We start from the raw sequence: 26099 nt of genomic DNA, 5'->3' as shown, positions 1-26099 counted from the left end.
GGGTTATTGATAACTGCTTATAAATAAACAAATTGAACTATCCTGCCGAATAATAAATTACAAAAACAGAATAAACTGTCTTTATACATTTTAACTTTAGATAAAAAAATCTGCAACATAAAAGGCCAAAGTCAAAATATTGTTTCACATTTTTCTCTGCATTTAGGTAGGAGATAAAGGACCATGGGCAATAAGTCCACAGCAAAACAAATAAAAATAAAAATTGGCTCTTTTGATCGGCCTTTATAGTGAGTACCGATCTGAGTATTTAAAATGGTTATCGGCCGAAAATGATCGGCGACCAAACGATCGGACCACCCTTACTTAAAACTATGAATTGTTTACCCTGGTCCACCTTCTCTCCCGGCTCCAGATACAGGGCCAGAGCCACGTGGAGCTGGCGGTGTTGGGTTCCTGGAGCATGCCAAAGGAGGGCCAGGAGGGCATGGAGAGCTTCCTCAGGGACCTGAGCACCATCTTCCCCCAGCAACACTGGCTCCAGCTCAGCCGGCAGATAGGCGAGATAGGTTTCAGGTGTCAGGTGCTCCACCGAGACCAGAGTAAGTCTGACGATCCTTTTAAAATGTGTGAACTTCAATGTGAGTGAATTGTAAAGCCCAGTTTAATCGGATACCCTCTCCAACAGCTTTATGGTGATAGTGAAGCCAAAGCCATTGTTGCAAAGTATTGTAGAGGATACTAGACAGTAATTATTTTAAAGATTAGGGGCTGTATTCATAGAACATTGTATCTTACCAATAAGAGTTCTCTTAAATAGCAGTAAAAGTTCTGAGCTAAACCTTTCCTTCTTAAACATATAAAAAAAGGCTGCTGAGACCAACTTTTGCTAAGGCTAAGAGAGAAATCTTAAGCTAAGAGAAAGGGCGGGATTGATCTTGTTGCTATGGATGATGTCAACAAGTTTTCTAACTATGCCCACAGTGAATGGCTTAAAGGGGATGGGGTTCTGTCTGTGATTTTGTCATAGAAATATTGTAGAACAAGGTATCACGTTGCCATATTCAAATACAGATTTTCAATTGTAGGTCAGTGTCCTACAACAAGTGTCACCAATTAAACAAGTATATATACTTACATAATGATACACACATCATATAACATACCGTATTTTCCGGACTATAATGGAATCGGGCTAGTAATCCGAAGGTTGCCAATTCGATTCCCGGTCATGCCAACTGACGTTGTGTCCTTGGGCAAGGCACTTCACCCTACTTGCCTAGGGGGAATGTCCTTGTACTTACTGTAAGTCGCTCTGGATAAGAGCGTCTGCTAAATGACTAAATGTATAAGTCACACCTTTTTTTCATAGTTTGGCTGGTCCTGCACCTGACTTATAGTCAGGTGCAACTTATATATCAAAATATATATAACTTAACATGTTTTTAAATGTTAATTCCTACTGACTGACACAAACCAACAAGTTCAACGGATTCAGTGATGTGGAATGAGATCGTGAGCTTGGTGAACTAGCTTACCGGTAACTTGCTTGTTGGACTCGCTAGCTTGTTATGTTAATTTAGCCTATTCAGCCTCCCAGGTATGTTCTTTATGCTATTGTGTAGCTAAATAACTTGCCTTTCCAGATTAAATGTCTGTTCTTGGTCGTGGATTTTGTGAAATACATTTCTAAATAAATGCGACATATATATATGTTTTTTTCCTCTTCGTGACGCATTTTTTGACTGATGCGACTTATAGTTGGTACATGTACATGCTACTAATTGTCAGCATCTTGTAAACAAATATATGCATAAAGGCAGCCGTGTGAATTGTTGATGTGGGGTCTGGAGAGGGCATTTGTTGTTGGATGCATTGTTCTACTGATGGATGGTTATACCTAGTTCGTCTGAACTGCATAGCTGTATTTTCCCTGTGGCTAAGTAGTGTAGAGTTTTCAAAACCTTAATCTCTGATGGTTTGGGGTTGTTTCTATAAGTGATTGCATTCCTGATAACTACTACAATCATAATACCCTTGCGATTAAGGCAATACCTTTTTAAAAGCTCATTATCAGAAATGTTGAACTAAAATGTTCCAAGGTGGATCAGCAGCAACATACATTGTAGGACTGTTTGTGATTTCGTCTTAGTGACTTAAGAGTCCTATTGACTACCCCTACATTTTCACAGATGTAGGAGCTAGTTTTTGCGCTAAAACGCATGTTGAAATACTCTAAGAGCAAAATATTGTGAGTCCTAAAACAAGGACTGCCACACCCATTATTTTAAAGAGATTCTCCTTCAGATGTTTTGTGAATACGGCCCCAGGAAGACCTGCAGAAGTTTGATTGATTTGACCAGGCGTCCCTATGATGCATATCCTAGGATGGAATTAAATCTTACTCATTGTGAATGTTGCAGAGTTCTTTAGTCTCCAAATACAATATTAAAATCATCATAGCCCCTTTATACATGCCAAATATCAGTTTCAATATATCCATTCTTGAGAAAGTGTTTCACTACAATTACCTGTGATCTATCTCCCTACAACAGATGGTGAGGAGCATATGGAACTGACAGAGGAGGGTGATGGTGAGGTAGGGGACGGAGACAAGGGCAGGGTTATCTTTGTCCACTATGAGCAGAGGAAGGTCATGCTGTCCCAGCTGCATCCTGTAGAGAATGGCCATTGTGACCCAAAGGCCAACCGCACCTCAGAACTCCGCCTGGTAACAAACTAAAGAACATCTTCAGGCCATTTGATCTGTTCCAGGCCCCCTCTACTTAAAAAATACAATACTTACTAGTTAGGGTTAGCAACCTTTTTAGTTATTTGTATAGTTTTTCATAAATCTTTATTTTATTAATTATTATTGTATTTATTTTGGTTCTGAATTACAGTATGCCATGTGATTATACACATCTAGTCTAGTAAAATATATTTAGATTCTAGCCCAACCAAATATGAGTGCTCCATATGGCTGTTTATGGCTCTGCCTCAATCTTAATGTTGAAGATTGTAAATGATTCTGACTATTTTATTGCAAATAGATGTATGTGGTGCTGTCTGGCTTTATAATAGATACATGAGAAAAATAAAGACGATAAAGAATATCAGTGCTGTGTCTCGTCATGAGGATCATGCGAGTAAGGACCTGAAGCCTGGTTCTGTCCAACCCCCGCCCCCCTCCTGTGGCAGGTGTTCCAGACGGTGGCCCAGGGGGAGCTGCTGTTCTCCCAGGACAAATACGACGACGGGCCACTAAAGCTGACCCACTGGCAGTCGGAGGGCCGCGAAGCCAGCATCATTGTGGAGCTGATGAAACAAGCGTCAGTGCCCCTCTGTGTGCTTCTCACCAAGCTGCTGGTCTTCTGGGCCTGGCTCTGCAGCCTGAGGTGAGGCACACATACACAAATACGCACACAGGCATGCAGATAGAATAGAATAGAAAAGCCTTTATTGTCCTTGTATTTGCATACAACGAAATTTGGAGTGCTTCTCCTGTTGGTGCAACGAGGGACAACATAAAACACAACAACAACATATAACAAAACAATATTACAACTATCTAAAAATGGTATGAATAGCTTAAAATATATATATATGAGTTCAACAAGTGCGGTGGTCTAGAATAAAGTACTTCCCTGAGGAACAATAAATACATCAACAGTACTTCCCTGAGGTTCTTCACAATAAATATATAAACAGTTATGTTCATACACGTGTAAGGTGACAGAGATGGTATGTGTGACTTGTAGTCAATAAAGTGATTAGTGTTTAGTGCATGTCTATATTTAGTGTTCTGATGGCCGTCGGGGAAAACAATGTTCTTAAGACGAGTGGTCCTTGCTCTAAAGGATCTGTACCGTCTGCCTGAGGGCAGGAGAGTAAACGGGTGTTGGCCTGGGTGAGAGGAGTCTTTCAAGATGTTATTGGCCCTGCTAAGGTAGCAGGAGCGGGCAATGGAATCCAGGGAGGGCAGTGAGACGGCAGTGATTTTTTGGGCTGTGTCGATGACCCTTTGGAGGGCTCTCTTGTCTGCTGCAGTGCAACCGGAGTACCATGCCGATATGCAGTAGGTTAGTATACTTTCGATAGTGGTCAGGGTTTTTCCTGGGTCAAAATGGGTCTTCGGTGCTCCAAAAAGAAAAAATTCCCAGGTGTTTTGCATTCTCCCCCCCCCCCCCCTGTAATAGTCTAATAGCTAATGTAATATTGCACATATTTTCGTCCTATTTCCCCTAAAGCAATAAAGTTAGGCTACTTAAAGACACCTTACACTCAAAGTATGCTCTAAATGGCATAAATGCTGCCAATTAATAATTGACGTAAAAACTTATTGTAAATGGTCAGTAGCCTAGCCTATCGATTAAGGTAGGCCACTCTGAAGCATGTACACTGCCTGCTTCATTTGATCTTGATAGGCTAAGCATTCTGTAGCAAATAATAACAATAAACCCACTTTTTATTAATTAAAACTACTTCAGCATAATAATGCACCTAAAATACAAACCTGAGCAAGGGCAGCTATCGAATCAACAGACAATTTAGTTAGCAGGGGAAGAATACAAACAACGAAAATCACCAGTTAACTTGATTTAAATTTGCAAGAACTATAGACTTATACAATAATAGGCTTAAATGAACTGACAACATAAGTTATACGACTTACAGTTCTCAAGGACGCACACACCTTTTTAGTAATTCAGCTTAATGTCACAGTGGAAAGAATGAGAACAGTCCAACCTTTAGTAGAAGTACATTTATTTTGTGAAAACCAAAATCTGGCATTAAGAAATAATTATTTTTAATGAAACCATGTGTGCCACAATTATTGGCACCCCTAAACATTCTTATGAACAAACTGCTGAATAATTTTTCCATTTATATTAGACTTTTTAAAGTTGATCAGAGTGTTTAGGAACTTACAAACAATAATCTATGAATTTCTGTTTCACATGTAAAAATAGATGAGGTGACAATGTGGACATTCATACATCTACAGTGAGGAAAATAAGTATTTGAACACCCTGCTATTTTGCAAGTTCTCCCACTTAGAAATCATGGAGGGGTCTGAAATTGTCATCGTAGGTGCATGTCCACTGTGAGAGACATAATCTAAAAAAAAAATCCAGAAATCACAATGTATGATTTTTTTTAACTATTTATTTGTATGATACAGCTGCAAATAAGTATTTGTATAACACCTGAGAAAGTCAATGTTAATATTTGGTACAGTAGCCTTTGTTTGCAATTACAGAGGTCAAACGTTTCCTGTAGTTTTTTACCAGGTTTGCACACACTGCAGGAGGGATTTTGGCCTACTCCTCCACACAGATCTTCTCTAGATCAGTCAGGTTTCCGGCCTGTCGCTGAGAAACACGGAGTTTGAGCTCCCTCCAAAGATTCTCTATTGGGTTTAGGTCTGGAGACTGGCTAGGCCACGCCAGAACCTTGATATGCTTCTTACGGAGCCACTCCTTGGTTATCCTGGCTGTGTGCTTCGGGTCATTGTCATGTTGGAAGACCCAGCCTCGACCCATCTTTAATGCTCTAACTGAGGGAAGGAGGTTATTCCCCAAAATCTCGCAATACATGGCCCCGGTCATCCTCTCCTTAATACAGTGCAGTTGCCCTGTCCCATGTGCAGAAAAACACCCCCAAAGCATGATGCTACCACCCCCATGCTTCACAGTAGGGATGGTGTTCTTAGGATGGTACTCATCATTCTTCTTCCTCCAAACACGTTTAGTGGAATTATGACCCCAAAGTTCTATTTTGGTCTCATCTGACCACATGACTTTCTCCCATGACTCCTCTGGATCATCCAAATGGTCATTGGCAAACTTAAGACGTGCCTGGACATGTGCTGGTTTAAGCAGGGGAACCTTCCGTGCCATGCATGATTTCAAACCATGACGTCTCAGTGTATTACCAACAGTAACCTTGGAAACTGTGGTCCCAGCTCTTTTCAGGTCATTGACCAGCTCCTCCCGTGTAGTTCTGGGCTGATTTCTCACCTTCCTTAGGATCATTGAAACCCCACGAGGTGAGATCTTGCATGGAGCCCCAGTCCGAGGGAGATTGACAGTCATGTTTAGCTTCTTCCATTTTCTACTGATTGCTCCAACAGTGGACCTTTTCTCACCAAGCTGCTTGGCAATTTCCCCGTAGCCCTTTCCAGCCTTGTGGAGGTGTACAATTTTGTCTCTAGTGTCTTTGGACAGCTCTTTGGTCTTGGCCATGTTAGTAGTTGGATTCTTACTGATTGTATGGGGTGGACAGGTGGCTTTATGCAGCTAAAGACCTCAAACAGGTGCATCTAATTTTGGATAATAAATGTAGTGGAGGTGGACATTTTAAAGGCAGACTAACAGGTCTTTGAGGGTCACAATTCTAGCTGATAGACAGGTGTTCAAATACTTATTTGCAGCTGTATCATACAAATAAATTGTGAAAAAATCATACATTGTGATTTCTGGATTTTTTGGGGGGATTATGTCTCTCACAGTGGACATGCACCTACGATGACAATTTCAGACCCCTCCATGATTTCAAAGTGGAAGAACTTGCAAAATAGCAGGGTGTTCAAATACTTATTTTCCTCACTGTACATGGGAAAGATAGTGGGGGAAATAAGTTGCGTATATTTTCTTTATATATAATATATACATTTCCAATGAGGTTATTCACATGAGATTTTCACCAGACTTTGGTATTAACTCAAATCCACACATATAAAGAAATCCAAACATTAGTTTGTCCATAAAGTCCATAAATGAAGTTATCTGTAATTCTGTATTGAACAAGCTAACTGAAATGTATTTAATACTTAGCGGAGAACCCTTTGTTTGTAATGACAGCTTCAGGACACTTCCTGTATGAAGAATTTAAATCGGCCGCAGTGTTAAGGTGTGATTTTGGCCTATTCTTCTGAATATATTGTCTTAAAATCTTAAATCTTCTGTTGGGCCCTTTTGTGAACCTTGATCTTTAGCTCATTTCCACAAATGTTCAATTGGATTCAAGTCAGGTGATTGCCTGGGCCATTCTTGCTGTATACTTTGGATTGTTGTTCTGCTGGAAGGTCCACCCACATCTCATCTTCATCATCCTGGTGGATGGAAGCAGATTCTTCTGAAGAAGCTCCCGCTAAAGGGTGCCGTTTTTTTATTTTTATTTCACCTTTATTTAGCCAGGTAAGCTAGTTCATCGTTCCTTCAACTATATATAGTCTGCCAGTACCATGCAATGAAAAACAGCCCCACACCATGACGCTTCCACCTCCAAACTTCACTGTTGGTATAGCGTCACTGTGTCCAATCCCGACCGTTTTTTAGCTAACATTCTGATTAAATGCCACTTCAAATATTATCGTATCACGTTTTCAGCTGATTTACTGACTTCACGTTAAGCTTTAACTTCTTACCTTTCGAGCTAAATATTGTTAAAAAAAATTAGTTAGCTTTACTAGAGCCGGTAAAATGACGCTGGCGCCGGTAAATTAGCCGTGCGCTACCCTTGTCCAAACCCAACCGCACTTCTAAACACTGGCTGCTGCTATTTTCCGGTGATATTAACTTGATCCAGGGTCACCAAACTGACCATCAATGCTGTCAACATATCCGGGGACATAGTTATGTCCTCCACAATAAGATATCACGCTTCTACATTTCCAAACTATGCGATAAAATCTCAATTTGACTGTATACCACCACCTGCTGGATGTTTTGTTGAACTCTTCTCAAAGTTTGCTAGCCCCCATCCCTTCCTCCCCTCGACTACAGATCATGTCACACATGATCGTGTATTTTCATTGGCTAGACAAAGTAGTGTTAAGCTAGCGTTGAAATACACTCATATGCTAACCCATAGTAGCAGTACGATGACAATACAGACACACTTGTCAGAGTAATGATCGTCGCCCGAGTGGTCTTTCGGCCAAAGTAACTTTCCTATATTATTTAGACATGTAAACGTCCATATATGTTCATGAAATTTTACACGTAGATTGTTTGATATGCCTAAAATAATACTACTTACACTTTGCTGGCGATGGCAAAAGAAAATGCTGGCAAAAAGACCGGAAACTGAGTGTCCAAACCCCGTTCGGGTTTGGACAATAGTAGTTTACAGCGGTCGGGATTGGACACAGTGACGTTAGTGTTTTTAGGGTGATGTGCAGTGCCATATCTTCTCCAAACATGGTGTGTAGTATGACTAAAAAGTGCAATTTTGCTCTCGTCTGACCAGACTACACTCCCAGTATTTCATAGGCTTGCCCAAATGAGTTGTAGCAAACTTTAAACAAGCTTCGACATGCCTCTTCTTTAGTAATGGAGTCTTGCGGGGTGAGCGTGCATAGAGACTAGGGGTGTCACGATACCAAAAATTCAGTATTCGGTGCCAATACCAGTAAAATAACACGATTCTCGATGCCGATTTCGATACCACGTTAAAGTTTTTTCTAAGATTCCATGTACTTTAACTTCTTTATTAACCCGTACAGGAGTAGCGTCGCACATATGTGATCGTTCGAATGCGGGTCTCACATATGCGATTTCAAACATTCCAACTGAATATTTTTAAACTATGCGACAAACGCTTTAGTATGGCTTCAAAATGTACTCATGAGAAGGCTAACAAGTAACACTAGCATGGTAGTAGCATTGCTACGAGTATTATGCTAGCTAATTTAGCCCGGAAGCTAACGAAAGCTAGCTAGCTACCGTTTCGGATAAATAACTTGCGCTGTGTGGACCGTCGGAAATATTTCGAACTCACACGTCTAAAATACTTGAAAAATATGATGGCACCTGCTGCCTCCAAGGTGTTTCTGGAACTCTTTCCAAGTGGTCTTTGGCTACGCTTTTGACTTATTCTGACTCCATGGTCAGAAATCTTGCGAGGAGCTCCTGTGCGTGGCCGGTTGATGACGGAGTGATGTCTCTTCCACTTGCGGATAATGGCCCCAATGGGGCTTACTGGAAAATTCAGAAGTACTGAAATATGTCTGCATCTGATTCCATCAATATGTTTCGCGACAATAAGAGCTCTTTGCTTTTACCCATCATAAGATGTTTCTTGTGTGACACCATGGTAACAAAGCCTTTTTACAGGCCATAAATTTACTAACATACTACTTATGGATTTCAGCTGGTTTCTTGCCTTACCATGCCTTGGGAGAACTGTTTTTTAGCGTGGTTAATACCAAAGTCTGGTAAAAATGTGAAAAGTCGAATTGTATTTTTTAAGCAATACTTATTTTGCCCACTGTAAGAGAACACACAAATCAAATGAGGAAAAAGTGTACGTGGACCAAACTATGAATCATTCAGACTTCACCACCTGCAAAACACAGTATATTTTCAACACATTTTTCAAATGCTAACGCGCTGTTTCCAAAACTGTTAAAAACACATTAAAAACTGAATGATGGCAAATTGAGATATGGGCCCCAATTATGGCTAAATGCAGGAGAGAGGGAGAACTAGAATCCTCACAGTACCATAAGCATGAGTGATTACACTATACATGTTGTTGTTTTTTGTAATTAACCTATTGCTTAGTCCTACCCCTCTTAGTTACTGTTGCTACGTCGGACAAGCGTTCACTGACATCATATTGAAAGTAGTGGCAGAAATACACATTTGAATAGCCACAGCAGGTAATAGACCTGTTTATTTTTTGTTATATCCACAAGCAGCAGGCAGACGGTTTTACTGTATGCCAATGAGTGGTATGTTCATGGGGTAAAATTATCCAAAAATAAAAATATAAGAATTGAGGCCAATGTCTAGCTACCGCTCGCAATGGAAAAATGAGAAACATCACAAGCTCAGCATCGATGTTGCTGATGACAATATCATCAAAGACCAGTGTTGATTGCACTGCAGGGTAAATCATTATTCTGCTACATTACAACATGAAATCCCCAAAGAGAGTGATGCGACGTGATAAGCAGCTGTCCAGATGCCAGCCTTGAACTAGCCAACAGAGTATTTAACTAGCTTGCAATAATTGACTTGGTTGAACTAGGATAGGATCACATAATATATATTGTCATATATATATAGACATCTTTGAGGAAAAAGTTCAATCCATCTACCAAGCTGGCATATGGCATATACCGTTACAATGGATGAAACTACATCCATTGATAGACAAATAAATTAATTACTGTAGCTAATAGTAGTAGGCTAACACACGTATACATGTAAAAATGCATAATTTATTTACAAATCAGGAATTAACTTATCTTTGAGGAAACATAAATGTCCTTGGTAATAGTCTGGACGTTCAGTTGGACCACAGAGCCTTGTCCATCGCTTACATTGATCTAGTTTTGTTTTTGGCTTTGGAAAAGAACAAAAACGACTCCTCCCTCCAATCTTTTAGGGTACCTGGTGCCTGTATTACAGGTACCTCATGCACAGTGTTTCTCCATCCTGTATTACAAATTGTTTTACTTTTATAAAGATTTTAATTTAGTATCTCCTGCAACTTTTACAATGCGTTTCAATGCGCCTGACGAAATTGCTTGTCCGAGGTCTCTGAATCAGAATCAGAATTTGGTTTATTCGCCATGTATGTTATACAAACACAGAATTTACTGTGGCAGGGAGGTGCAAACACTAAAAATATACGAATCTTAAATTAAGTAAAGGTACAGAAGTTTAACTATTCCTAAGAACTAAACAATCTAAGAATAAAACAATTTAAATATAAAATAAAATATATATAAAAATAAGAATAAGAATGAGCAGCATGAGTGGTCAACAGTGCAATCAGATACTTAGTTAAATAATGAATGAATGTCAATGGGAGTCCTTGGCCTTGTTTAAGAGGCCAGTAGCAGATGGAAAGAAACTGTTCTTATGGCGTGAGGTTTTGTTCCTGATGGACCGCAGCCTTCTGCCGAAGGGGAGTAGCTGGAACAGGGAGTGGCCAGGGTGGGAGGGGTCGGCCACAATCTTCCTCGCTCGCCTCAAGGTCCTCGACGTGTGAAGGTCCTCGAGGGTATGCATATTGCAGCCGATCACCTTCTCAGCAGTGCGGATGATACGCTGCAGTCTGCTCTTGTCCTTGGCAGTGGCAGCAGCATACCAGATGGCTGTGTAGAAGTGCACCAATTTTTTCAGCTGCTCTAGGAAGTACATCCTCTGTTGTGCTTTCTTGGTGAGGGAGCTGATGTTCAGTTCCCACTTGAGGTCCTGGGAGAGGATGGTGCCCAGGAAGCGGAAGGACTCCACACTGTTGACTGGGGAGTCGCACAGGGTGATGGGGGTGAATGGGGCTGTATACATCCTGAAGTCCACAACCATCTCCACTGTCTTAAGAGCATTGAGCTCCAAGTTGTTCTGGCTGCACCAGGTCACCAGGTTGTCAGCTTCCCACCTATAATCAGACTCGTCCCCGTCAGAGATGAGCCCAATGAGGGTGGTGTCGTCCGCAAATTTTGACAGACGGATGACTGGAGGTGCAACTGTTGGTGTACAGGGAGAAGAGCAGAGGGGAAAGGACGCAGCCCTGAGGAGATCCGGTGCTGATGGACCGGGAGTCAGAGACTTGTGTTCCCAGCTTAACGCACTGCTTCCTGTCAGACAGGAAGTCTGTGATCCACCTGCAGGTGGAGTCGGGCACGTTCGTTGGGAAAGCTTGTCCTGGAGCAGGACGGGGATGATGGTGTTGAAGGCAGAGCTGAAATCCACAAACAGGATCCTGGCGTAGGATGCTGGGGAGTCCAGGTGCTGTAGGGTGAAGTGGAGGGCCATGTTATCCACCGTCCAGCGTCATCCACCGACCTGTTGGCTCTGTAGGCAAACTGCAGTGGGTCCAGGAAAGGGTCGTTATGGATTTGAGGTGTGCCAGCACAAGGCGCTCAAAAGACTTCATTACCACAGAGGTCAGGGCGACGGGTCTGTAATCATTGAGTCCTGTTGGCCTTGGCTTTTTGGACACAGGGATGATGGTGGAGGACTTGAGACAGGCTGGCACATGGCATGTCTCTAGGGAGGTGTTAAAGATGTTGGTAAACACCGGAGACAGCTGGTCAGCGCAGTGCTTGAGGGTGGCAGGAGAGATAGAGTCCGGCCCAGCTGCTTTGCGGGAGTTCTGCCTCTTGAAAAGTCTGTTAACTTCACCCTCCTGAATGGAGAGAGTCGTCACTGGGGAGGGGGGAGGAATACAGCAGTCCTCACAGAAGCTGATGTATGATGTCACAGCCTCTGTGAGTTCATCCAGACTATTGGTAGCAGTCGTGAACATATCCCAGTCAGTACAGTCCAAGCACGCCCGCAGATCCTCCATAGCCTCACTGGTCTACTGTTTTGATGTCCTCACAACAGGTTTACAGAGCTTTAATTTCTGCCTGTATGCAGGAATCAGATGGACCATGGCATGGTCAGAGTGACCCAGTGCTGCACGAGGGACGGCGTGGTAGGCTCTACTGTCTGTAGTGTAGCAGTGATCCAGAGATCAGACTTGGCTCGCCCACTGGCAGTGTACTGTAGTACTGTCTTCTATGCCACCATTTGGCTAAACTTTATTATGTCAAAAGAAATGTTCTAATTTCCAGCGCTTTCAAACAATCCGTGAAGTGTGGCTAGCAACAGCAGCTAGCTTGCCTCTAGCAAACTTCTTTTGAATTAGCCATGTCCCCCTAAATTAATTTCAAACTTATTTACGTTTTGGGGGGCATATTTTCAGTTAGCAGACGGTACTGTTTGAATCGCAATTCCATCTGAAATACTGCCAGTGACAACGTTGTTACAGTAGCTTGTTTCAAAGGGTGTTCGCTTGTTTCAAAGGGTGTTCTTAATGAATTATGCAATATGAGTAGGCTAAATGCTTAAAAATATCACTAGAAGGGAAAATTGACCTACCTGCAACCGACGCAAGCAAGCACACCCTACAATTTTCCCAGAAATTGTACCCTCTCTAGTTAGTGTTGTTTTTGGCGGCTTGTTTTAATTTTAGTTTTAGTCTAGTCTTTGTGTCAAGCTGTCATTTTAGTTTTTATTCGTTTTAGTCACGTTCATACTCTTTTTAGTCTAGTCAAGTTTCAGTTGACTAAAAGTCTGAGCATTTGTCTTATTTTAGTCAGACTTATCCATGACTATTTTCATCTAGTTTTAGTCAACAAAAACTGATGACATTTAGTCTAGTTTAAGTCAATGAAAATTGTATTTTAGTCTCTTTTTAATCAAAACAGTAGTCTAAGCAGTAGTCTCGGGAGGCATGTTAATGCCAAAACCATTTGTTAAATTGTATGTCTTAGAATAAGGTATACAAAGTCATGTTATTGATGCCAAATTCAGTTCAGTGTGATTTCTATGTGAATGACAAAACTAGCTACAATATTTGGCAAACAAGGGGATGCTTAGTACACATGCAGTCAGTCAGGTAGAAACTAAGAACCCACTTTACACTCTCTCATACAAACAAAAACACACACACACAGTACACACACTAGTCACACATGTTAACCCCCTTTACACTCTGTCACAAACAAATATACACACACACGCTAGTCACACACGTTTGTCTCAGTCGTTTCCAGCTCCAGTTTAACGTTTAAAGCTAACGACATTCGTCTTATATATTTTCCCAATTATTTTTATGAGGTTCTGCCATTGGTACAATACGTGTTGGTCACAGAATACATTATGATTGTAGGTGCCTTTTTACATAGAAAACTCCCCCATTTTTGGGCCTACTCTGGCCTTGAAGACCAGCTGCTAGGTTCTGGGCATGGGGCCATAACTATGCCTGCTGATAGCTGGGCCTTGTAGTTTTTTATGAAAGAAGCATATACACTTCTCTCGCACTCAGACCTTAATTATCCAGATCTTTACATTTTGGGCTTAATATCTTCTACGTTTAAGTGGCAATAAAAAAATCAGTCAACAGCTTTGCATCTGGTTTTCAGTAATATAGCATGTGCTGAAAAGGTGATTAAAAGGTTCATTTTCAATCATATAAATCCATAATCATTACCCATCTTAATAATTACACCAGTGTGATGTTTTTTCCACAACACATACTTATTTAAATTATACAGAAATATTAGTTGTCAAATGTAAGTAACCCCCCCCCCCCAAAAAAACAAAACAAACAAACATATGTTTAGACTGCTACACATGCCATTTATTGTTGGAAAGCTGCGAGTCTTGTGAGATTCTATTTATGTAAACCATTTCAAGATCGAGTCGCAACAGCAGGCACAATCAACGTCTTTGTCCAACCACGAACGTGTCAACAATGTGAAAGTAAACCGAGACTACTCACCTAACAAGTCTCAGAGTTGTCCAGTTATGCAAAACATCCCAACAAAAATGGTCTGGTTACATTCCCAAAGGTCCAAACTATCTAACCACGTGAAGTATTTCGTCGAAAACCATGTATTACTACATCCATAAGTAGCCATGAACTCTTGTTGCATCATTCTGACTTTGCAGACTGAAGAGACCAGTCACTTACGTACAATTGGTCATAACTCCGGTTCGTTTTTGAATATCTACGATATCTTGTTGTCAAAATGGCCACTGCACTCTGACCTTTCGATTGACACCTCATTTGACCCAATAGGAGCTGCCCTGTTCATAGCCTTCTAAAGCCAACCAGGTGGCTCCCAAAATCTGTTCCAACTCTTTCTTTGGTACAAAATTGAAATTGCCTTTAGCTAGCTCACAACTAAGCTTGTTAGCCGTATAGCCCATGAAAGTCTGCAGACGCCAATAGGCAATATTAGGGGTAACTTTGGAAGCTTCAAAGTAAAAGTCCAGGTACAAAAATGGCTCACAGAAGCAGGGCTTTTTCTGAGTAAATACCATGAGTCAGATAAAGCAGTCTAATGTGTTTATGCTTCAGTTGCTGTGTTTCAGCAATACTAATGGGGGATTTATTTATGATATATGATAGTTCTAAGTACCACCTTTCATTAGAGACAACAATTATGAAAAGTAATACCTTTTTATCCTAAGTATTTGACCTTGGTTACCAAGGGTCCTTTTGGTCTCTACAAGGCCCTTTTAGAAAACGCCTGGATGTACTCTTAAAAAAACATGTCAAATATGAATATAATGTATTGTATTAGACTTTTGACCTAAATTAGGTAAGGCTTCATGCTATGGTCCAATTGTGTCTTCCAGCTAATATTTTTAATTTTTTTTACATTTCAGTCATTTAGCAGACGCTCTTACAGTAAGTACAGGGACATTTCCCCGAGGCAAGTAGGGCGAAGTGCCTTGCCCAAGGACACAACGTCATTTGGCACGGCCGGGAATCGAACTGGCAACCTTCTGATTACTAGCCCGCTTCCCTAACCGCTTAGCCACCTGACTCCCTCTCGAATATCTCCCACCTATAGGCCTCTTCAGGCATCTGTTTACAAAAAGAAATCTAGGCGGAAATGAAATCTTTCAATTTCATTGTGTTCAAGCTTCTATTACAGGGTTTTTCCTGCATAGAGAAAATGTTGGCGCGCGCCAAAACTGTTTTCCCGAGCGCCAATGACAAATCCCGAGCGCCAAAGGCAAAAAAAAAGTCTGTGTTCATCACGCGTGCAATGCATGTCAGCGAATATGTTCTCAATAGTATGTTTCAAGTAGGCCGAACCCTCGTTCTGTTTTGATCAATAGTAATCGAGTTGATAAGCGTGTCTTCTTGTCTGATCAATACGCAACTGTGAGGTGCGCGAATGAGTAGAGTTGATCAAATTTATTGAAGAACATGGAAATATAATGAACAGGACTGGATATGTTATTGGGTGAGTATTAAAGATGGATAGCAAAATGTACAATTGGAACAATGGAAAGGTGAAAAGAGCAGGAAGAGGGGGAAAGAATCAGGCTTTGCCTGGTAACTAGAAGAGTCTAGCGATAACACCAACGATAGTTAGCTTTACTTGTAGTCTAATCAAACACAACAATATGAATCACTTCATACCGATGTCACTCGTAAAAATTATAGCTAGTCGCATTTACTTTTGTTGATGTGTTGATTTGTGGGTCAAAGCTGTCTCAGTTTAAATTCTAATCCCTAGGAGTCCGTATAGTTCAATAAAAGGTCCTTTCGTAAAAGTATTTATTTTAATCTAGTGAGACAGATTTTTGTTATCTCAGTCAAGTTGCAATTAGTGGTTTGCGGTTTGGGTACTTATTTTGGAGAACTTGTTTGGTAGCGTTGCAATCACTAGCCAAATAAATTCTTAGGAGAAGCTTGTCGAGATCCTTTTGAATGCCTATTCGTTATCACTCTGGGTATCCTTGGATCCTTAAAGATCCTGTAAAGTCAATTCCATGATTTGCTTGTCAGTACATTACATACGTGTGAAATGAGTTCCTGAAAGCATGTGCAAAGCGCTAAAACTTTGTCCCACCGAAATGTGTAGTTGGACTGTACAACAGTTTCTCTTCCGTTTTCAGATCAGGTTTTAATGGGCGGGGCCAAAAAGTTACCCATCTACATTTCGACCCATCTACGTCAGATCACTGACTGCTGTACTGTTATTGTAGCCAACATCAGCTAGCTACCTAGCTAGCTTCAGGATGTCTCCCTCCACCCGCAACTGCATCTTCCCTGGATGCAAAAACTTCAGCTGCGCTGCAACACTATTTAATTTCCCTATTGATGAGGAAAGGAAAAATAGGTGGATTGATTTTGTGAAGAGCCACGCTGATGGAAAGCTTCGGATAAACTCCAACAGCCGCCTCTGCAGTGTATAAGAGAGTCTGCTAAATGACTAAATGCAGTGACCATTTCACGGCGGATAGTTTTAACATGGACCAGAGACAGACGGGGTTCGCGGACACACGGCTTCTCTTGCAGCGCGGAGTCGTACCGAGCATCGCCCTCCCGGCGTTCCTCCTCCGGTCGCACCTGGACAATCCACCGCCGCCAGCAGTTCATCACTCTGTTCTGTGTGCTTGTTATAATTATACTAGATAACTTTTCCAGAGGTATCTCTGCTTTGAGTTAGTGCAAACCGCTAAATTGATATTAGGATACTCGGTGTAGAATGATAGTATTTTGGTGAAATGGTAGCTAATGTGTTTAGAAGTAGCCTAGTTGGAGAGCTCACTGTCTGCTGTCTCTGGTGTCCATTTTTACTGTTACAGCTCAGGGGAACATTTAATTTATATGCATCTTTATGTTTCACTCATTGAACAAATAAATTCTAATTCTATACGGTTTTGTTCGGCTTGACGTCGCGTCCATTATCTGAGTCGGAGGTAGCCTACTTGAGAGAGCTGGCGCCTTCCAGCAAGGGGGCGGAGCTTCAGCTCCTTCAGGCAACACGCCCCCCCAGTCTCAAGCAGAGAAGACTGATGATTTTTTCACGATTTCAAAGCCTAATTTAACATACTTGTCGGTGTTATTTTTTCATTTAAATTTGGATGGGTAGTTCATAACACATTATTCTGTGGTGTGGCAAACTTAAAACAAGTTTTCAGGTCCACTTTACAGGATCTTTAAGTCTTGAGAAGTCTTAAATTCCATAATGTCAAAATAAGGCCTTGATTAGAATGAAAATTCCTTAAATTCAAGTTTAAAAGTTCTTAAAAATGCAACTGAGCTGATACCGTAACAAATATTATTTCATTTTCACTTGTTTCTTTTTGAAATCGTGTTACAAAAATATGTTCCTCTGTTTATAAAAAAAAAAAAAAAAAAAAAAAAAGCGGAACCAACAACAGTTAGATGATTGTGGGGGGTCGTTAGGTGCGCAAAACAAATATTAGTATGGCCAATCCCAATGTCTACCCCTCAGACGCGTTCTCGCTAAGTCTGTAAGGGCTTAGGGCGGATCCACTGTCATATCGTCAAGTGTGTGAGGGCTCTTTCGCAGACATTTATAGCCTTTTATACACCCTTTTTCCAAGTCGGCATTTTTTACTTTGCCTAAGGGAATTGCCCACAATTCACAGAGTTGTAACGTGAAATATGAGGGTTACCAGGGGAAGCCCAGAAGCGAGAGAAAAATCCTGGCAAACCTGCCTCATAAGACAAGAAAGAAGAAGAATGCTAAACAAACAAGAATGGAAGGAGCAACCAATCCTGACAAACATAGAAATAAAAGTTAACTTTAAGCACAAAGCTCATTGATGGTTAATATAGCCAGAACTGTGTGTAGTTTGTCCTTTGATGATACATTCCAAATATGCTTTCATCAGATTTGATCCAACAACATTACGATTTTGCGGATATTGCAGAAAAGTGCTGTCCTTCTCCAATTTATAGCATTTTGAGCCCTTAAAGCCTCTTGCACTCAATAATTTACGAGGTGACGTCAAGTTAAGGGCTTAGGGTTTAGGGGGGACATTGGGATTGGGCCCTACATGGAGAAACGTTTTTGAAAATTTAATGAAAACTGGTGACATAGGCCTAACCCTAGTTTTGCACCGTGGTTATATCAAGTTAGTGGCAGTGTGTACAAGTTCAGGTGTACATTTATAAGAACATTATACAACTGAACAAAAGTGATCAAAGCTTTCAGTGCAGTCACTGCCTAATGTTTAGTCAGTTGCTCAAAGACTTAAGTTGCAATATATTTTTTATATAACAATAAACAATGTTCCATAAGGAAGGTCATTGGTGGTATTGTGTGCTCTTTACAAAATTGTTCAAATGAAACTAGTCTTAAATTTCATTCGGCGTGGTACTAAAAAGGTCTTAAATCCAACTGTCCTAAACCTGCAGATACCCTGATCACTGGACTTGCGGTATCAATGGACTCAACGAGTGATTGTTCTTGTTGGTTTTTTTATAGTCCAAGAGGGAGTGTCTTTGAGTAGGTGAGAGTTTGTTGGTCAGTTCCTCGGCTTGGGTGTTGTCCAAGCTGATTCACAGAGAGGTGTGAGTGGAATGTAACTTTAGGATTGTGGCCTTAAAATGTTCATACCTGTATATACTTCATAATGTATCTACACAACATTGGTTGTGGTTTTGTTAGTAGATTACAATACATTGGATACCAATACTTATCGTAACTTGAAAGGAAGTTAAATTAAAACATCAAGTTAAATAAACACAATTTTAAAGGGAAAAGCACACATTATCACACATCAATTCCTATCATCCTTGTAGGGCCCATGAACAGTGTGGTCCTTGAGAAATGTTTGTACATCCATAAAAGTCAGTTCTTGTTAAATCCATTTGTCCTGAGTTTACTCTGGGCTAGAGGGGACAGGCTGACGTTAGTTTGCCATTTGGCTCCCCTTCTCCCCCAGAGGGTATCAACCCTTTGAAGCTCTCTAATCTGTTTGTGTCTCTAATTATTATACATTTTAAAGGGGTGTTAGGATAATTTCTTTATCAAGTAATGCACAGAGTCGTTGGATTCAAAGAAAGTACAATGATTTAATGCTTGCCAGCAAGGAGACAAAGTCTGATCGCAATACAAAGTTTGTCTGGTTCACAAGTCGTCATGTAAGACATTTAAACATATTGGTAAGAAGTCCCCTCCCCTGAATATCAGCTGTCAATGTAATCGATCCCAGAGGTAGAGTGCATGTGGAAACTTAGAGTTCCCTAATGACTAGCTGACTAGCCTTCACTAGTCATCCTAGATCAAGAATGCTAGCAACGCCACCAGTGTAATTTTACATCAATAATTTTACAGCACGAGATATAAAACTTGAACAACAAATCGAATTGGTTACCTGCAGAATGGGTCACCAAATATATAATTAATTAGCATCGGCATGAATGTGGTCCGCTTAGACAAAATACACTCCGTTCCAACGCAAATGTGCTTCAAGGTCAAACGAAAATAGCAAATCAAATAAAAGTTAACTACAATTCTAAATATCACAAGAATGCGATTTACATGATGGCTTATATACAATACAACAACCAGACATTTAATTGACATGTGTAATACAAAAATATAGTATAAAAGTATACCACGGTTGAAACGGTATAGCCAAATCTCTCCCGGTAGACACATTTGTACCGTCGCATGGTATATACCGTCATACCGCCCAGCCATAGTTACGTTACGAGAAACAAGGAACACTGCGATTGGCCATCGCTAGCGAAAATCGCTCCTCATTTGCATAAAGTTGAGAAAATCTCAACTCGATCGCGTTGCGTCGCTACCCACAATGCACCACGCAAGCGAGTCGCCTGGCTCCATTGAAAATGAATGGAAAACATGTTGTTGCTCGCATCGCGTCGCTGCAGTGTAAACGCACCGTTAGAGCTTGAGTTTGTGATGAGCATACGGTCGGAACAGCACCTCTTTTCAGCAACAGCGGCTGAGCAAATCCTTCTTTAAATTGTCCATTGTGTTTAAATCCTTCTTTTAAACCTCCAAACTTTCTTTGTAATTCCCGTGGAAGTACACAGAGCAGCGCGCAGCTAAAGCTCTAGACAAGGTAAACTCGGTTTTGCAGTCAATGACTCCTTCAAGCCTTCAAGAACGATCGGTTACACTATTGGGAATCCATTTATCATAACAGCCCCTGCCCATGCCGTCGTCTCCTTTTATTAGACCTACCTTATTATATTCTTAAATAGTTTAGCCTACCATTTGCAAAATAGTTGCAAACTATAAAAGTCATATAATATGATTTGTTTCGATCATGTGTAAATATGCTAAATGCATTTATTAGTTATGTTAATCGGCATTTTACGATTAGAATTATTGTTCCCGCTATGTCATGACATGAGAAATGCACTTACCACACACACACGCCCATATGAAGCTAATGCACTTCATAGAATACACTTCCATTTTTGTCACCAATTTGCACATAATTATAGACTTTAAATAAACTTTACATATTTTCTAGACATCTTATTTAGGCTATATAGGCTAACCTTTGTCTGTATGAGACTTGTGCAAGGGAACCCTTGTAATATCTGCTGATATTATTAAGGCCTTGAAAGGCAGGAGGAAAAATTTCCAAATGCACAATTAAACCAAAACATGAGCAAAATAGCCTTAAATTCCCCAGTGTGATTTTGAGGTATTTTGTTGGTATGTCCTTAATAGTTATTAAGGACATAAACATAGACGTTAAGGAAAGAACCTGCCATTGTTGCCTACTTTGTCAATTCTCTATTGTAAGTTTGTAAGTTTCCAACTTTTGTGACTGCCATTGTTACTAATAGAGCCCGACCGATAAAGGATTTTTAAGGCCAATAGCGATACAAATATTTGGTGATTTAAAAATCTGATATTCCGATATAAATAAAAAATTGGGGCGTCAGGTGGCTGAGCGGTGAGGGAATCGGGCTAATAATCCGAAGGTTGCCAGTTCGATTCCCGGCCGTGCCAGCTGACGTTGTGTCCTTGGGCAAGGCACTTCACCCTACTTGCCTCGGGGAGAATGTCCCTGTACTTACTGTAAGTCGCTCTGGATAAGAGCGTCTGCTAAATGACTAAATGTAAATGTAAAAAATAAATAATGAAATATAGCTGCAAGCAGCGATGCGAGTTCCTCCGCAAAATGGCAAAATATTATAAAAATGTACATTGTAGAAGGTCAAGAGTTGGACAACAAGAGCAAAACTACTTCATGTTTGGCCAACAACAATAGGCTGGATGGGGATTTGAATTTGAGCATTAGGTTACAAGTCAGTCTCTCTATCCTCTCTGCTACACACCAACTGTTGAGATTTTAAGAATAGAAAGGGCAGAGTATTAGCTTTGGTCAGCTTTGGGACAAAGGTTAAGAAACCGTTGACATTTCAATGTAAAATTGCATGAAATTGCGCATGGTACTTCAGAATGATGTCATCTTGAAGCCAATAAGGTTTGAAAAACCATAAGTCAAAATTATATTTGATTTATTGACACAAAGATATTGAGGCAATGTGTACATTTACATAAATACACCCCTTTCAGCCATTTTGTATTGCATTTCTTATTCCATGTCACCCTATATAAAGACATGTATTCTACACATATATTACAAATAACAAGTCGATTGGATCTATGGTTTATGAGGAGAAGGGTTTTGAAGGTTGTACCAATTTGGGACAGTACAGCAAAATCTATTATGACAGACCTTATGGGTCCTTGAGGCTTATTTGTTCCCCATGAGAAATAAGGCATGTACACCAATTTTCAGGCATTTTGGAATAATGGGCGCTGGGGAAATCACATAGACTTTGGGCGTGGCTTATAGCGCCACCTATGGGCGTGCGTGGGCCACTAGCCGTCTGGGAATAGTGAGTGACCTGTTGTATCATTGGGCCAAATTTTAAAAAATCGGGTCGAGGACTTTTTGAGCTATTGAGCCATTTAGCAGAGAAGAGGAAAACTAATAATAATAGGAATACTAACAAAAACAATAGGTTCCCTCCTACCGGAGGAACCCTAATAATAGGAATACTAACAAAAACAATAGGTTCCCTCCTACCGGAGGAACCCTAATAAGAATACTAACAAAAACAATAGGTTTCCTCCAACCAGAGGAACCCTAATAATAAGAATACTAACAAAAACAATAGAAACCAGAATCCAGAAACATGTAACAAAACACACATTTTTTTTTTTTTTTTGTTATTTCCGTAACACTCTGCCCGACTCAGGCTGGATCAGTTGGTTGTAGGGTTTGTGGCGTTATAAACATGTGTTGCCAACAGGGAAGTTGTAGAGTGCCCTCTGGTGGACAAACTATGCAACGCCAACACACATAACATGATTGAAGGGTCTTTCACCCGTTTTTTATATTCATTTATCGGCCATTATGATCCTTGATTTTGTACAGCGTTTGTTTGTTTGTTTGTATTGTGAAGGCATAATAAAAAATACTAATTATAATTATTAAAAAAAATATCGGCCATTATAAATGCCGATATTGATAGTTTGGAAAATGCCTAAAATCGGCCAATGATATCGTCCCGCCGATAAATCGTCCGGGCTCTACTGTATAACCAAAGTTATATAAATACACACATTGTTTTCAAAATTCACATACACAAACAACTCTCTAACGTGTCACAGGAAAAAAAGATACAAGCGATGAGTGTGCATGCTTTTTCCTACCTCATGGAAACACGTTGTCTCTAAACCAACATGTTTCTGCAGGCTCCTGAACACGCGTCCGGTGAGCTTTGTCTCCAGTAAGCTGTCCACCTGCGTCCAGCTGAGCTACAGGACCGAGCACTTGCAGATGCTCAGCTCCACAAAGAGAGCCGACACGCACGCACACTTCATGAGGTGTGTGTGTGTGTGTGTAGAGGGCCAGGGAATGGAGAATGTGTTATCATACATTGCATGTTACTGTAGCAGGTGTAAACAAACTGAACCTGGATTGCTCTTGTATGTATTCCCACTGTGTCTAACACACTCTCATACACCCTCACATTCCCTATAGGTCCCTCTCTTGTTCTGTGTCTCTCCAACTCACCTGCATGGACACACTCGCTTTCTCACACTGACAAACACACACTTACTATATTCATATTCATATCCACTCTCTCACACACACACTTCTAACTCACTCCCCTTCTCTAGGAAAGCCAACACGTTTGTGTCGTTCCTGGTGGACGTCGCCCTGGGCATGCTGCTCGTGTCCTGGCTCTACAGAGAAAACCGAATCGGCCAACTGGCCAACGCGCTGGTGCCAGCTGCAGATGTGAGTATAGTTGAGTATATCTCAAACTGTCCAATAAAGCATAAAACACCAATATTATATGTTTAAAAAAAACTGCATAAAAAACATTCTCTTTGTATTTATAACTTTCTTCAATACTCTCCAACCCTATTTTTGAGAGCTATGTACCATCCTGTAGGTTTACTCTCTAGCCCTAGTTGTAACTACCCTTTTTTCAACCACTTTTTTAATTGAGGGGTGTTCAATGTAAAGGTTGGATCAGAAAACCTACCGGACGAAGGTTATCTCTCCAGTGACATGAAGGACAGCCCTGTTGTAACGCATGACGTCTACCTCATCAAGCAAAATACGTAGTCCAGACGTTATAACACTATGTAAACATAATTTGAAGACACTGCACATGTCTGACACATCTTGTTAATGTAAAACCGCTGGATGTAACTAATTGGATGTAAGATATTATGTAAACTCTCTGACAATAAGGGATCCCTTTGAGTAAACTTAGTTGGTCTTAAAAAGAAAAATACAACAGTATTCAGGCTATACTGTATGTATCAAAGATGATAAAACAACTGCTGTTATGCTGAAATTCGAACTTGGAACCTCCCCGGTTTACCTTGAATGTTGTGTACATTTGTGATCTGTCATGTCGTGCTGTACTCACCAGTTCTAAAGTCCTGATTTGCTATGAACATAATTGTGCATCACAGAACCACACACAGGTGTTGAGCAACACCTGTGTGTTTTCTTTAAAGCGTTTCTTGTCTGTTACGTGTGTGAATGTGTGTTCTGCGCTTCTTTTGTCATTTAAATACCGTCCGATGGCCTTTTATTATAGCCTCTTGTACTAGCCATATTGGTGTTTAAAAATAGCTTTGTGAAGGACAGTGACTGACGTGATGTTCCGCCCCCACGCTCTAGCACGTAGCTGAAGAACTGGAACAGCTGCTGCAGTGGCTGATGGGAGCGCCGGCTGGCCTGAAGATGAACCGGGCTCTGGACCAGGTTTTGGGGCGTTTCTTCCTCTACCACATCCACCTGTGGATCAGTGAGTAGGATTGACACACACACTATGCACAAACACACACCCTTTTGCCATACAGTATCTACCTTGGATTAAAGGCCGAATTATACTTCTCCGAACTCCGTTACGGACAGACGGACGGACTGGTTGAATTTATAGTACTCCGAAGGCTGTGGGTGCTGAAAACAATTCACTGCCAGAAGAGTAGGTGGCGCAACGGTTTTTTGTAAGTCGTCGTCGAGTGTTTATTTACCTAGGTTATCGAGAAGTCGGAGCAAATGTACAAATTAGCCGTTTCATCAATAAAATACGCACATTTTCAGCAACTACACTGCCCATTTCTCGTCACATTTTAATTCAGATGCTGATTTACATCTACTGTTTAGCTGAAATATGAATTGTAAAAACTTACAGCAATGGCGCCCCCGCCCCTGACGCAAGCGGTTCTTAATACGGACCAATCACAGCCAAGGGGTATCCGTAAAATGACGGACGGATAGTCAGGAAAATCAGGAGGTGCACGTAGAGCATGGCGTTCCCTGTGTCCGTCTCCGTAAAAACGGAGAAGTATAAATCGGCCTTAATGAGGAGGACACACTTGTGTACGCACACACAGACAGACACGCACACAGATTACAGACTTCTTCTAGTGGCAAATGCACACACACATGATGTTTCCTTTTTGTACTTTTTATACTACACACACACCCTAGGCTACATCCACCTGATGTCTCCGTTCATTGAGATGATTCTGTGGTACGTGGGCCTGTTTGCCTGCCTGGGCCTGACCTTCGCCATCTCCCTGCTGTCTGACATGGTGGCGCTGCTCACCTTCCATATCTACTGCTTTTACGTCTACGGGGCAAGGTGAGAGGGGGGGGGGGTTGTGTCCTCAATGTGCTACCAAGTTTAATCCACTTTCTTCCTGTCTTCCTCTCACTTTATTTAGTTTCCCTGTCTCTTTATCCCACTCCCAATTCCCGTTGTGCCTGTTGCTAAAGGCAATTTGGTGTCCTACCTGTAGATGACAGTAAATAATGGAAAATACAGCAGTGTTTTTTATGAACCTATTTTCAAACAAATTTGTGTACTGTACAGATAATAGACTCCTCAGTCTCGTACTCAGACAGTTTGGGATCCAATTCGCCACACAGCATCCAATGTAATTTGGATGCAATTTTTGGATGAACATTTGTGGATGCATCATAAAAAATATTGATGGTCCATTATAATGTTATTGTAAAGGGCCTACTTGCTATATTCTAAAAGTACAAAAAGAAGAGTTTTTTTTTTTTCTTCCCCTTCACTGAATGGATGAGATATCCTAAGTTCCCCATACTGTGATAACCCATTGGCCTTATTATCATAGTGTATTGGGGGGAAAAAACTTTGTCTTCAACCAATTTGCCAAGTTAAGAACAGCACTGGAACTCAGCAAAGTTTGATGCAAAATGTGTATTGAGCTTCAAGGTGACACAAGCTCCAACAAACGCGTGTGCAAGTTCCCGGGATCAGACAAATTATTCTCCGGACATTTCACT

At 40.9% G+C, this 26099-nt stretch overlaps 1 protein-coding gene across 3 annotated transcripts in view; it reads left to right on the top strand.

Moving 5' to 3' along the window:
- Nucleotides 1–26099, top strand: part of pigq (phosphatidylinositol glycan anchor biosynthesis, class Q) — a 56010-nt gene that overhangs the window by 17043 nt on the left and 12868 nt on the right. For 2 of the 3 annotated variants that reach the window (XM_062453549.1, XM_062453558.1), the window contains 7 exons: nucleotides 374–560; nucleotides 2514–2689; nucleotides 3160–3356; nucleotides 23006–23137; nucleotides 23435–23555; nucleotides 24456–24582; nucleotides 25272–25425. In XM_062453549.1, coding sequence (XP_062309533.1) covers nucleotides 374–560; nucleotides 2514–2689; nucleotides 3160–3356; nucleotides 23006–23137; nucleotides 23435–23555; nucleotides 24456–24582; nucleotides 25272–25425 — 1094 coding nt within the window. The remainder of the gene's footprint in view (nucleotides 1–373; nucleotides 561–2513; nucleotides 2690–3159; nucleotides 3357–23005; nucleotides 23138–23434; nucleotides 23556–24455; nucleotides 24583–25271; nucleotides 25426–26099) is intronic. The other variant, XM_062453566.1, reaches the window with a different exon arrangement.

Source organism: Osmerus eperlanus, chromosome 2, assembly GCF_963692335.1.
Source record: "Osmerus eperlanus chromosome 2, fOsmEpe2.1, whole genome shotgun sequence".
In the NCBI taxonomy this organism is placed as follows: Eukaryota; Metazoa; Chordata; class Actinopteri; order Osmeriformes; family Osmeridae; genus Osmerus; species Osmerus eperlanus.
This window is presented reverse-complemented; position numbering and strand designations above follow the sequence as displayed.